Source organism: Lepeophtheirus salmonis, chromosome 12 (assembly GCF_016086655.4).
Source record: "Lepeophtheirus salmonis chromosome 12, UVic_Lsal_1.4, whole genome shotgun sequence".
In the NCBI taxonomy this organism is placed as follows: domain Eukaryota; kingdom Metazoa; phylum Arthropoda; class Copepoda; order Siphonostomatoida; family Caligidae; genus Lepeophtheirus; species Lepeophtheirus salmonis.
This window is the reverse complement of record NC_052142.2, coordinates 7,918,469-7,933,030: the sequence shown is the minus strand read 5'-3', so window position 1 is coordinate 7,933,030 and position 14,562 is coordinate 7,918,469. Positions and strand designations below refer to the sequence as shown.

The 14,562-nt window shown below is 30.6% G+C and overlaps 1 protein-coding gene and 1 long non-coding RNA gene across 8 annotated transcripts in view; one reads left to right on the top strand and one right to left on the bottom strand.

Annotated features, from left to right (window-relative positions):
* LOC121126923 (sodium/mannose cotransporter SLC5A10) overlaps positions 1 to 5,682 on the bottom strand; it is a 72,949-nt gene extending 67,267 nt beyond the window's left edge. For 2 of the 7 annotated variants that reach the window (XR_011782440.1, XM_071891971.1), the window contains exons 1-3: positions 5,265 to 5,464; positions 4,984 to 5,072; positions 4,586 to 4,657 (exon numbers count right to left, since the gene is read on the bottom strand). Coding sequence is in view for 6 of the 7 variants with exons in the window: in XM_071891971.1 (XP_071748072.1) it covers positions 4,586 to 4,657; positions 4,984 to 5,072; positions 5,265 to 5,334 (231 nt within the window). In the remaining variant the exon portion in view is untranslated. Of the gene's footprint in view, positions 1 to 4,585; positions 4,658 to 4,983; positions 5,073 to 5,143; positions 5,469 to 5,524 lie in introns of those variants that run through there. The other 5 variants (XM_040722284.2, XM_071891975.1, XM_040722286.2 and 2 more) reach the window with 5 other exon arrangements.
* Positions 5,683 to 5,768: 86 nt separating this feature from the next.
* On the top strand, positions 5,769 to 11,826 carry LOC139906699 (uncharacterized). The gene is made up of 2 exons (XR_011782478.1): positions 5,769 to 11,088; positions 11,151 to 11,826. It is a non-coding gene; the product is annotated as an uncharacterized lncRNA (long non-coding RNA).
* The last annotated feature ends 2,736 nt before the right edge of the window (positions 11,827 to 14,562 follow it).

Here is a 14,562-nt window from a genome sequence, read left to right as displayed (position 1 = left end):
CTACGCATAGGTTGTACTTTTATGTGTTCGTCTTATTGAACATTTTTATTCAATAACTCCGATTAAAATGTCCACAGTACGTTCCTGAACAGATTCTGCTGTTGTTTTTCGTTGGATTCAAAGTGATGATCGAATGGGATAATTCAAGACATCATCGGTCTATCATGTTTACATTACCCTACTGACCATGGATGCCGTGGAATGTCGGCCACAAAATTAGTAAAAACGAAAACACCAAATTGATACATTATGTTATTTATCGTATCGCTGCACAGTCGGAGTCGGTGCCTCTTTTGGTGGAGTCGGAGTTTGGAGTCAGAAAAAGTGTACCGACTCCGACTCCGGCCACAAAAGTTATTATTGTTTATAAAAATATAATTAATTTATAATATAAAACTTATATTGAATGTTCGTAAAGTTTTTTTCTAAATGGTTATGAATTTAGGTATTAATTACTATTGATTTATTAAACTTGAAAGTTCACTCATTTGCAAGTATACTTCACAAATTTCAAATGTGCTCTAGAGTCTATATAATAACAATTCCCGAACATCTCTAAAGTCTAAATTATAATATTGGATTAAGCAAAGCCACTAACCATTTTAGTTCATTACTTAGTTTTGTAAATAGTCAATGTCATTAAAGTAAACAGTAATGTTGCAGTGAGAGGTAGTTTGTATCATTGTTCCTCGGTTACGAATACATAAATTATTTTCAGCAATAGATCGATTTTGATCCATTTCATTTGTTGTTCATCTTTGTTTTTTATTTTTTTGCATGTGCGTACATCCACATATATTTTATTTAATGCATATTATTATGACGATTTAACAAAACATTTATCATATTTTTATCTGTTAAAATTAATTATCTGACCAAGAGGTTTTGGTGCATATAAATTATAAATTCTTTACTATAACTTTTTTTTTCCTATTTCCCATCTATCACTAGGGTCAAATGGTCCCATATTTTCCCTGTTTTGATGCATACATATAAGAAATGTCTCGTAACCTCTAGTTCATTTCTGCAGAAAAAAAATAGATTCATTCCACAAGTCTTACCGTTAATACTAACAAGATAAAGAGTGCTAGTAATTACTCTATACTTTTACCAGTATAAAGGTAAATCCACAAAACCACTCCACATACTACTTAAAAGCTGTATGGCCGTGATTTTCCTGTCCTCTCGTGTAATCTGTCTTTCTATTTGGCCCAAAAACACCAACTTACTTGATTTTTCTACCAAACCCCACCTCAAACATCTATATTCCAATCATCTAATAAAACGGAAGGAACTGTTTATAGGTCTATATTCTCTTTCTCTACATATTTTTCTACACAATAACTATCTCCCTCACGAGTCTTTCACTCAGATTATAATTTGATATGTCATTAAAGACCTTCCCTACAAAATATATTTTGTTTTTAATTGACGTGTTACCTAAGAACGTAATCCTTCGATTATCTTCTATCGGTTTTTGTCATTTCATCATTGGTAAGGTCTTCATTACCATCTCCCAGTTTACCTCTGAGTTTGTCTTCCAAAAGGACTTATTTCCCTCGAAATGTCAAATACTCGGGAGGGCCTTTACCTTCCATCTCTTCAATTGTACGACCTATAATGTTGTTCAGTTTTTCTTGAAAGATCCTTCCCCACACCAAAGTCATTTTCCATTAATCTTCTGAAACAATAGAATTTAATGACCTTCCAAAAGTTTTTGAAGGAGATCAACCCCAATCCACTTTTTTTTTGGGAGCTGTTGTTTTCTTCCATGTATCATCCCGAATAGTCCAGTCAGAAAAATAATAACTACAAATTTGTTCTATATTCATAGAAAAGTTCTTTGAGAAGGGCGTGCCCCTCAAAAGGTAGATGAATTTCGGTAAAATATGTGTCTTCCCTATAGAAAATTTAGCGGGATATTTCTTCCGATTAGAGTTGCATATCTCGATATTCCACTCCTTATTATGTGTTCGATTTCCCTTTAATTCTTAAATGTGTCACCTTCGTCCAATGTCACTACCGCACGCAATATTTTAGAGGCCAGAACCATTTTAAATGTCTTAATACTGAACCCTCATCCTCAGCCAAACACACTTTTTTCTTTCGAAAGTTAGCTGCCAAATCTGAAACCAGGGTAGGTTACTGTATTAATTGTGACGCTACTATGTCATTTCTAATATATGTTCATCTATTAATTTTACAATGGTTCTTAATGGAAAAAGATAATGTTCCAGCTAAGCAATGGTTTCAAAAGTGTAAAAGTAACAATTAAACGTTGGATAACCTACTTCAAACGTAGTCGTACAGACACCAATGATGCATAACGCAGTGGAAGTTCAAATGAGACGGTAACAACACAAAACATAAGAAAAATCCACAAAATCGTGATGAATGATCGAAAAGTGAAGTAGCATGAGTAATCTGACAAGAAAGGTTATGGCCTTGGTATTTTGAGATGCTCATGTCAAAATATTCTTAGACAACCTCGAGAAAGGAAATATTATTAACATTGATTATAATATAGCGTTAATAGAGCATGTGAAGAATGAAGTCGTGGAAAAACAACCCCACTTGAAGAAGAAGAAAGTGCTGTTTCATCAGGATAACGCACTATGCCACAAGTCGATAAAAACTACGGCAAAACTACATGAACTAAACATCAAATTGGTTCTGCATCCACCTTATTCTCCTGATTTTGCTCCCAGTGACTACTGGTTACTAGGAAATCCAAAAAAAAAAAAAAATCGCTCCAAGGAAGAGGTTTTTCACTGAAGCGGATAACTATATACGGACAAAAGATAGAAAGTTTTATAAAAGTGGCATTGAAATATTAGACCAACACTGGAATGATTTTTTTGTTCTTGATGAAGATTATATTGATGAACATAGGCAATTTTGAAAGGTGAAAATGTGTTTCCTTTGTTAACGACGGGACTTATTAGCCCTTTTTTATTTAGTGCATTACAGTACAATTATAAGAAAATTCTCTCGTATTATTCCCTAACTCTCGAAAGAAATCTAAACTAAGGTAAGCAGCTAATATAAATCCTATAGTTAGTAGTCTCCCACGTAATTTATATCCTAATGGAAAATATCTTTTCAACATTAGTACAATATTATTTAATAAAAATATATGTAATGTTTCTAGTAGTCTTGTTCACGATTGCAATTCGCTTGAATAGAAAAGGACATTACAATATAGCATAGTCGATAGGGTGTCGTCTCTATAGAGCAACTTTTACTCTTATTTTTATTTTGTTATAAGCCAAAATATAAATGTAAAGTAATTGATAAGTAAATCTTGCAAAACATCTTCAAGATGTTAGTACAGAGTAGGACCTGATGTTTAGGAATATTACAATGTCATCATTAGTAAAGTCAACTTAATTAGGAGGAAGATAGGGGACAAAAAGTTTCTTAGCATTGCTTTGGAGCAGGACCATTCTGTAATTCCAAACCAAAGGTTTCTAATATCTTGAAAGCCATATTTCATATTCACAAATCTATTTAACCGTACTCTGCTCCCTAGTTTCTAAGATTCGTATTTGTGCACTCTATGTCTGATGTATCTATGTTTTGGTAACATTACTTCTTTGATAACTTTTAGTAAATAAAAATGTTTTTGTTTGTTTCATTGCACAACACTCACCCATGATTAACATGGAATGCTAAAATTAGTTTTTCATCTTACAAGTCTTGAACAGAATGATTATACGGCCCATGCTAGTCATTCTTTCAGTTATGATACCTGCAATAAAAACAATTTCTGAACAATGTGCTAAATAATCTTTAGGTCCATGGTCTTAAGGAGGATAGCTATTATATCTATTTTTAGGTTCCTGATGAAATATATATATCAAGGTATCGGTAAATAAATTGATGTGAAACACAAAGAAAATAATTGTGGAATATTAAATTATAATAGGTTGTAATGTGACATGAAATTTGGATGAGTGGAATATATAATAAAAATTATATTGTATGTTATTTCGTGTACTTTCGACGAATGCAGTTGTTCAATCTATTTATAAAATTCATCCAAACTATCTTACTTCAAAGATCCTCAATAAATTTCCGAATTGAATTTTAAAGAATTTAGTAATAGTTTGATCCAGTAACGTGCCATATAATCTCCTCACACAAGAAACATTTTATTACACGGAACTTCTTCTTTTTGAAGGGGAGAATTGTTATGGCTTGAAGATTATAATATGTAAAATCTTTGAAATAAATCCTTATACCCGTAAATCTTTGTACAGTGTTCACTAATGCCAGATGTGATAACTTTCCTTCGAATCTGCCGATATATTTTTTCCTTAAAATGTTATTTATCTCACCGATGAGTTTTCTCCGTTATAGCTGGTGCTACCACAAATATGTATATGACTCATTTTAAGGAGAGTTAGGGCAGCTATTTCTTAACGTATTTTAATTTTTTAACAACAACTGATTAATTAATTTTTCGAAAATATTTCATTTCCATAAAAAAAAGTTATAAGAAAATATGTGACAAACATAGAATTTTTAAAAATTACAATTTTCATCAATGGAATAGTTAAAGGATTTGGATTTATATACATACAGGAATGAAATGTATTTTTCTTGAAGCCAAAAAATATCCACCAACAGAGTCTCTGGAACTTCTATAAGATGACTAAAAACAAAAATAATGTGGACTATTAAGTACAATTGTATAGGATTGTGATGAATAAGAAAAAAAAATTATTAGCAATTTTCTTTTGATTATAAAAAATACTAAACAATTATTTCTTTTTTTTATCCTATATACAAATAAAATAAAAAAAGTAGATGATACATTTAATATGCAGTTTAAAACATAACCATTTCTTGTATTATTTATCAATATATAAGTAATCATTATAAATTAATTAATTAGTTTAAAAATATTTTCACATGATTTTATTTTTTTGTAAAAACATTAAATATGAAACTTAAAACTATAATTTAAAACATACTTACATATATTCCAGTAAAACCAATTATTACAAAATAAGCTGAAATTACTAGGTAGTCTAACCAATCAATTCCTAAAAATTCTTTCATATTTTCTGTAAAAAAATTTAAATATAGATAAATAACATTATGCTTTTGGGTTGGTAACCGAAAATAATTTTCATACCAAACTTAAATATAAACTTATGTATAAAAATACACAATCGTTTATAAATAATTTTATAATAAATTCCCAGGACATTTGTTTATTTTTTTGTAGATAAAATATTTACTACTAAAAAAATTACCTTTATTGTTAGTAATTAAACAACAGAACAACTTTAATATAACTTTAAAGATTATAAAAACTTTTAACATCAAAGTAGTTAAATACTACAAAACAAATAAGGTATGCAAAAATCTAAATGTATTAATATTTTATCATGAACAAATACACCCAGATAAGTTCATGATAAGAAACGTAACACTGTTTCTAATTTTATATGTTACATACATCACTTTATGAACCTGTATTTATATATTCTATTAATTATTAATTAATACTTACTTAGTTGATGATTCATTGGCTATATCAAAATATTAAACAATACTAATGATTATCAGAATAAATATTTTTAATTTATGATCAATCATGATACTATCTATTTTATGATGAATATCATTTTGATTACTCATAAATAATGCGTTGACACGAAAAAATGTAAAACTGTAAAAATTTGTAATAATGAATCAAGAAAAGTAAATGGATTTGCAGGATTTTTTTTACTAAATGGGCAGAAGGGTGGATAGAGGTGATTTATTGTCGTTGAATTTGAAAAATTAAGTCAATTTCTTCATTAATAACTATTTTTATTATACAATACATTTTTTGAGTAATCATAAATTATTTACAAACAACCGCTATCTTTTGTATAAAATGTTACACATTTTGAATATTAAATTTTCAAATTGATGTCCAATTTTTTTGCTGAAATACCCGTTGTACCTAGTAGCAATTTATAATCTATAAAGAATATAATCGATGCTAAAGGTATAGTTGTAAAAAGATGACCTGCCGGTAGTTTAAAAAACCCATAAATTCAGGACAATTTGGAGAATGTTTGAGAGGAAAACAGCCTAGCTGCCATGACGTTTCATTAGATTAGCTGCAAGCAGCTATGAGAAGAAGGAAATCAACACAAAAACCACTCTGTATCAAGTAATGATATAGGTAGGAATTAATACGATGTCGATTCTTAATTGCAATCCCCAATTCAATAAGGTCTTACACTTATGAACAAATCTTAAGTCTTAATCTTCGTCTTTCATGCATTAATGATCATTATATAACTATTCAAGAAAAAAAAATCATGACAGCTTTGTTCACATAAAAAAAACTGCTCAGGATACAATTACAAAAGGTAAAAACCAATTCAACACTCCAGTTTAAAAAGAATATGAATTTGATTTTTTTTTTAAATGTCCTCACAGAAAAAAAATCAGTGCAGTAAAAATAATATTTCAACCTGAATACAAAAATGAAATGCAAATTTACTAGCTAAAAAAGTTAAAACTCGGAAATTTGAAGTTATTGGTATACAAGATATTAGACAAAATCAATTGCTCATATGTCGAAATAATCACTTTTGGTTCCAAATTATAGTCTTCCTACCTAAGAATAATTTTCAAATAAGCTACGACGTTATGAATTGCATTGATAATCTTAACTTAATTTCACCTAACAATATACACAAACTTTGACACTGGAAGCTTCTTCTGATTTTGATAAGGATAAAAAGTAAGCTGTTGCTCTTTAATCAATCTTTATTGGATATCTGACAAATTGTTGAGCTGATTCGAGAAGATTTGTTCATTTAATAATTCCAATTATTTGCTGTCTCTCGCTTAAGAAGATACATAATTCTTATTTCACCTTTTGCAAGATTATGGAGTGTGTTTCGGGTACTAATATTGATGGAACTGTATATTTTTTAATTTGCTTCTTTTTAATAAGGCATGACAAGTAGAACAGGAGTATTTCTTATCCGATAGGTCGTCTTCAAAGTCCTTATTCAAAAATGTAATTATCCCTGTATTGTTCTAAATAAATATGCTCTAACCAAATGCTTTTGTATATCTTTCTCTTTTGAGGTCGTTATGTCACGGCTTCCGAACTAGTGCAAGCTTTCGAGCTACGCACCCCTGTGATCTCAATATCACAGTTGAAATTAAATTTACAAATACTATCAAAAGCGACAACAAATAACCAAACTAATATTTAAAGTTGATAATATTGTAGAGAAAAACGCGTGCAAGGAGAAGGTGGGGGGTAATAGATATGGTATCATTGTTTAAAATACTTATTTGATTATCATCTGCCTGCTTTATTATGATTTTTGAGGGTATAACGAAAGTATTTATTAGCAAAATGTTTAATGAAGATATACCACGTATAATTGACTTCGACGTTTTTTATCCGTTACAGTAGATTTTATAACGTCACACTCCATGAAACTGTAATTCATTATGAACCATATTCTCAGAATAATAAACTAGTTGCAAAGCATCCAAAGTTACTACCCCCGGTGTTGTAACTATTTAAGCAGTTGTTTTTGCTATTTAATGAGTTGTGTATCATAATTCTTGATATGTTTAGCTAAAATAGAATTATATTTTAGGGTTAGATTTAAAAAAAAAATTGAATACTTAATGTTAGATAGTACAAAATTCAGAGTTCCATTTCGAAATTAGTAAATATTTTATACTTTTTACTGATAACTTGATCGTCATTTGGTGTGGATGACTCAAAACATTTTTATATGTATTTCTATCAATGACATCAGTACCAACATCCTCCATTAGTTTAATTATGATTCCTCGGGAAGGGATAAGTTTACCCGTGTATTTCTCCAAAAAAAATTTGAACGTAGATGATTAGCAATGGATAAGGTTATATTACATGCAATAAGCATCTTTGTGAGATCAGAGTTAAAGTTTGACTTGATGTATTCATCATTAACTTGATTTTTTAGATGAATATCCATGCTCTTGATATGAGATGAGGATAATGAGTGGCGTGTAATTCTAGACAGGGGGCTAAAGGCACATTTATATCGACAAATCCGACAAACCATCTATTTCTAATCCGGTAAGTATTTTCCAAATTCCTGGGCCTCCATTTTCAGAAATCCAGACAGAAGGCGAAGTTATTTTAGGCATTTTATTCAGTTCTCTATCGACTATCACCATCTAATATTATATTAATATTGAATAATAGAGGCAGGAATGATAACGTTCTAGATGGATAGAACAGAAAATATCAAACACCCTAAATAACAGGTCATGGTACAAAGTCCTTGTTAAGTATATACCTGGTGTATCATTCTTGATTTATCCTCCTAACTTTCTCTCACTACCGCCCTCCACACAGCAAAACGACTTGGTCAACAATTAATTACATCTAGAAACTTCTTCCTTTCCCATTGAGTAATATTTATAGCCAAACGTGTCTCATCCCTGACATCAACAAGACACTCCCTGACTGTTGTAATTGGGTGTGAATCTATTCTTTGGCATTTGTTGCATTTCTTCACGACGTTTTCAACTTGCTACTTCGTAAGTTTTGGATCAACAATCTATGCAAAATGTACAGTTTCCTCTGCTCCCCTGGGATAATAATTCTTCGGGATTTTCTTAAGTCTTTCTGTACAGACAGCTCCATCATATAGGTTTGCAAGATCAAACGATCTACTCCTTTGGCAATCTCGTCAACATGTCTGCTCTGTTCTTGTTTGTAGGTACGAGTTGCAATTCCCAACATACATTGTGGGTATTGAAAGTTTCCATTAAAAAAGAAAGTCTTCTTTTCACAAGTATCTCTTACCAATCGGATCCTTTAATCTTCTTGCCCTTATTCAAGGATGAGGATAACCAGGTAAGCACTAAGGCTGAATTTGTACAAATCTTTAGTCGCCTTACAACCCCTTTAAGTGTCATATTTATACCTTTAAAAACCGATGTACGAGGTTGATGTGATTGTCGTCTTCTTTCTTTCGAAGCCATGCTCCGTCTTCCATAGTACTGCTACCCTTCGTCAAAACCATTCCTTATGTTATCGAACTTGCGTCACACCACAATGCAACCCATAGTCCACTTTCTTTTGACCAGATCATCTTTCTTAGAACAATTGAGAACCCCTCGTCAAGTAGCTTTATTGATAGAAACCCTAAATCATCTTCCCAAGCTTCTGCTTGACAACACCTCTTAATGAAGTTTACAGCAATCCTCAAACACTTGGGAACCGTATAACGACCAACTTACCTCCCACATACAGAAAATAATTCTTCTTTCGTTTGCCCGCAAAGATCTAATCTCCTTAAGTTCTTCTCCAGTAAAGTCCGTTTCTTTCCTTATCGATTATGAGTAAGGAAAGAAACTCACGACTGCAGATAAGCTCAGACATTACTTCTTTTTCCATGGACTTAGAACCAGAAAAAAGGCCGGACCTTGAGAACACGGACTTGACGTGGACCGTGAAAAGTTGGACTCAAATACAGCTCTTAGTTATGGATATTTAATTTTTTATTTTATTATATATTGTGTATTTACTATTTAGAATGAGTAATTACTGATTAATAACTATTGATGGATTATGAAGAGGATCTAGATGAAGAATAATTAATGGGAATTATGAATATAAGAAGATATGAGTATAATATAAAAAAAAATATCTTAATATTTGGTTTCCATTATTGATTGTACTATGCAGGTTTTTTTATGATAACCTCGACGAAAATGTGTAGCTACCTCATTCATCAGTATACATTTAAGTTGTGCTTACAAATTTCCCTATAACAGAGTTTATATGTGCCATAAATGGATAATGTTATCTTTGTTGATTTATTTATTGGATCACTGTTTTCATCCATACCATTAAGACTGAATTGAAGTGATGGACGTAGTAATCAATCATTTTCGATCATCAGAATAAAGAAACTAAATTTTTACTTCAAATATATAAGTGTTGCTATTTTCAAAATAATTAGGATATAGTGGTATTACACTGTTCGGACCATGGGTGACAGAAGGGACATGCAACATCATTGGAAAATGTTGCTGAAGGTTTTCGACTGCTTTTATACAATAAGCCGCTACAACATTTCCTTCTGTATCTCTGCATAAGCCTCAAATCAAAGAATGCATTCGTTAGTGTTTTCACTATCCGGCTATCATTGTTCTTATCGACATCTAATAACTAAGGGTGATAAATTTGGTAAGAATAGAAAAGCGTGCGAGGAGAAAAGAAGAATTACTTATGGCATCATTGATTAAATAATATACATCCTCTTCTATCAATCATTAACGTTATCATTCCCGCCTTTATTATTCAATATTAATATAATATGAGATGGTGATAGTCGATAGAGAACTGAATAAAATCCCCAAAATGACGTCGCCTTCTGTCTGGATTTATGAAAATGGAGGCCCAGGAATTTGAAAAATGCTTACCGGATGAGAAACAGATGGTTTGTCGGATTTGTCGATATAAATGTGCCTTTAGTCCCCTGTCTAGAATTACACGCCCCTCATTATCCTCATCTCATAACAAGAGTATGGATATTCATCTATAAAATCAATTTGACGATGAATACATCAAGTCAGACTTTAACTTTGATCTAACAACGATGCTTATTGCATGTAATATAACCTTATCCATTGCTAATCATCTACGTTCAAAAAATTTATGGAGAAATACAAGGGTAAACATATCCCTTCCCGAGGAACCATCATTAAATTAATATAGGACGTTGGTACTGATGTCATATGTAGAAATACATATAAAAATGTTTTGAGTCATCCACACCAAATGACGATCAAGTTATCAGTAAAAAGTATTTACGAATATCGAAATGGAACTCTGAATTTTGTACTATCTCACAGTAAGTATTCAATTTTTTTTTAAATCTAACCATAAAATATGATTCTATTTTAGCTAAATATATCAAGAGTTATGATACACAACTCAGTAAAGGGCAAAAACAACTGCTTAAATGGTCACAACAACGGGGGTAGTAGCTTTGGATGGTTTGCAACTAGTTTGTCTGAGACTACTTACTTCGCTTTAAGACTTGGGTATGATAATTAGGTTTTCCAATATTACATAGTCAATAAATATTACTTTTTTATCACTAAAGGCTTAGCTATGGTTGATGGGCTCCAAGAAATGGTGTTCAGAAAACTCATAAAAGGCAAAAACAAATGTTTAAATGGTCACAACAACGAGGGTAGTTACATTGGGTGTTGCATTATAATTAACAATTGTGTATATCTATCATGATAATAGTATGTTGTTATATAAGCATAAATAACGGGGAAAATATCTTTTTGATTCTCTTAATAAGGAGTAATATCGCCGGACATTACTACATAATTAGCTTTTGCTCTAAATCTTTACGATGAATTTATTTATAAAATCTTTTTATTAGTATATTTATTGTCTAATTTTATGATTTTGACATTTACTTTATTATTAATAATTAGTTAGATCTCATCGGTAGAGATATATCTATCCTGTGCACAAATGTATATAGCAACTTCCACGAAGAAGAGGGGTGATTATCTTTTTGATTAAACTCCACGTCTCGCTTGTGTATTGCAACCTAAAGTTATGACATATTTAACTGAATTCCGATGTCAGAACAAGAAAATATTATTTGGATCAATCTATTATTTCAATATTCTGTATTTATAATTTATTATTATTAATAGCTATATGATTTTAATTGTTTAATTTTGTATATTTAACTTAAATGTTTAATGGTTTATTTTTTAGTATGTAGATTATATTTAATTAAAGCCTTCTTTTTTAAACTTTGAGTTTCAAATATATTTCAAATTCTCTACTTTGTCGTTTCATTAGCTATTATTCTGAGAATAAGGTTCATAATGAATTACAATTTCATGGAGTGTGACGTTTTCAAATCTACTGTAACGGATAAAAAACGTCGAAGTCAATTATACGTAGTATATCTTCATTAAACATTTTGCTAATAAATACATTAGTTATACCCTCAAAAATCATAATAAAGCAGGCAGATGATAATCACATCAGTATTTTAAACAATGATACCATATGTATTTTTTCCCCCTCCTCCTCGCACGCGTTTTTTCTCTACAATATTATCAACTATACTAATAACACAAGGGAACACCAAATTTTCACAAATGAAATTAAGGCAAGAATATAATTTATCTTTGAGCGTAAAATCCAAAACTGATCTCAGGTTTCAGAAATATTAGAGATTATAGTAATTTGTGACCATTATCAGACGATCACAAAAAGGAAGTACAACGAAAAAAACTGAAAACTTCTAAACTCGATATATTTGCATTTTTAAGCTAAAAAAAAGATGAAAAACGACACTCTTCTTGAGACCGTTATAACTTATTCATTATTCTTAGTGATAAGGAGTAATATAGCTCATATTATAGAAAAATATTCCATCTATTATTTTAAAAAATACCTATTTAAAAAATAATTATCTCCGAGGACTTTAGTTCGATTTGGTATTTTTTGCGGGATACAATTTTTTTAGGACTGTGTACAAGCAAATATGCAACATTATCTTAAATAATTTACGATTTCAATGTCCTCATAATGACGTCGTACTCCGTAATACACATATAGATAACTAGGGTTGTTGGAATCGATGAAAAATAACAAATTTGATTGGTTGAAAGAGATTATATAAAAAAAGGAATAAAACACGTCGGTATCCTTGCATCTTCTAAACAACTTTTCCTCAGTATAGTACTAATCATCAGCAAAGAAACTTCCCCTTACGACTCTGTCACGTGTATCATCATCATGCCTAAGAAAACGTTGCCTTTTTTCATGGGTATCTAACAACGGAGGTACTGATGTGTGGAATTATAATTTGGAAAAAAAGTATGTCTTGCTGTTTTTGCGGTTTCTCGTACCCATCTTATTCTTTATGGCAAATAATCCACCACTCCAAAACCTCCCATCACATCAACAGCTTAAAAGTCTTCAAGAAACACAAGATTCAAGGAAACAAAGGAGAATTAAACGGCTCATCATTCAATTTGGACGTAGCAGAGTTATTTGTGTCGTGTAACATCACTTTAAATGTTGTGGATCATCCAAATTTCTCATTAAATTTATCATTTTATTGTCAACACGTAAACATTAAAAATATTTTTTTAAATAATATGTTACTTTATTGCCTCATTTCTATACTTAAGATTTCGTTCCAAAATTATATATTCATCCTTTATGGTCAGTGGTCACTAAGAAGTTATGAGTACACTTCCTGTAATGATGTGTTTGATGTTCTCTAACTAATAAAATATTTTGTCTTGCATAAATTTACAGAATATAATATACATTTATAAAGTTATTTATAGGGAAGTTATATATTAATAATGAACAAAAATCCCTCTTCCTTCATGTGTAAATAAATAAATAATTTATCTTAAAGATATATTCTAAACGATACTCTTTTAATTGGGTTGGAATCAATATTTACTTTGAACTCTTGATCCAGCAACAGATACAATTGCACCAAAATTATATTTTTGAAGTAATTTCAATGGGCATCCAATGCATCGTTGGGTAATTTATTCAGTTCAGATTTTGAATAGAGTTGATGATCGAAATAGAGTTTTCTTTTAGATAACTGCATACTCTTGCATAGTGGCCTCTCTTACCACGAAGTAACTTCCTCACGAAGTATTAGTATTTCGACCGAATAGATATCATCGGTAAAGATATATCTATCCTGTGCACAATTGTATATAGCAACTTCCACATGAAGAAAAAGGGGGATTAGGTTTTTGATTAAACTCCACGTCTGGCTTGTGTTTTGCATCCTAAAGTTATGACATATTTAACTGAATTCCGATGTCAGATAAAGAAAATATCATTTGGATCAATCTATTATTTCAATACTCTGCATTTATGATTTATTTTTATTATTAGTTATATGATTCTAATTGTTTAATTTTGTATACTTAACATAAATGTATGATGGTTTATTTTTTATTATGTAGATTATATTTAATTAAAGGCTTTTTTTTCAAACTTGGAACTTGAAATATATTTCGAAATACTCTACTTTGTCGTTTCCTTAGCTATTATTCTGAGAATAAGGTCCATAATGAATTACAATTTCATGTAGTGTGACGTTATAAAATCTACAGTAACGTATAAAAAACGTCTAAGTCAATTATTCGTAGTTAATCTTTATTGAACATTTGCTAATATATACTTTCTTCATACCCTCAAAAATCATAATAAAGCAGGTAGCTGATAATCACATCAGTATTTTAAACAATGATACCATAAGTCTTTCTCCCCCCTCTCCTTGCACGCGTTTTTCGCTACAGGACTATCAACATTATACATAACATGTGCTTTGCACAAATTGAAATAAAATAATTATTAATTACAAATGAGGTATATTTTGAATATTAAAATTATCTACTCATCATGAAAGGATCTCTTCATTTTTTCTATCGGGGAATCTCCATTCCCAATGAAGAAATCTACTCTACTCTTGTGAAGCCTTGTAGTTTTTCTTGGAT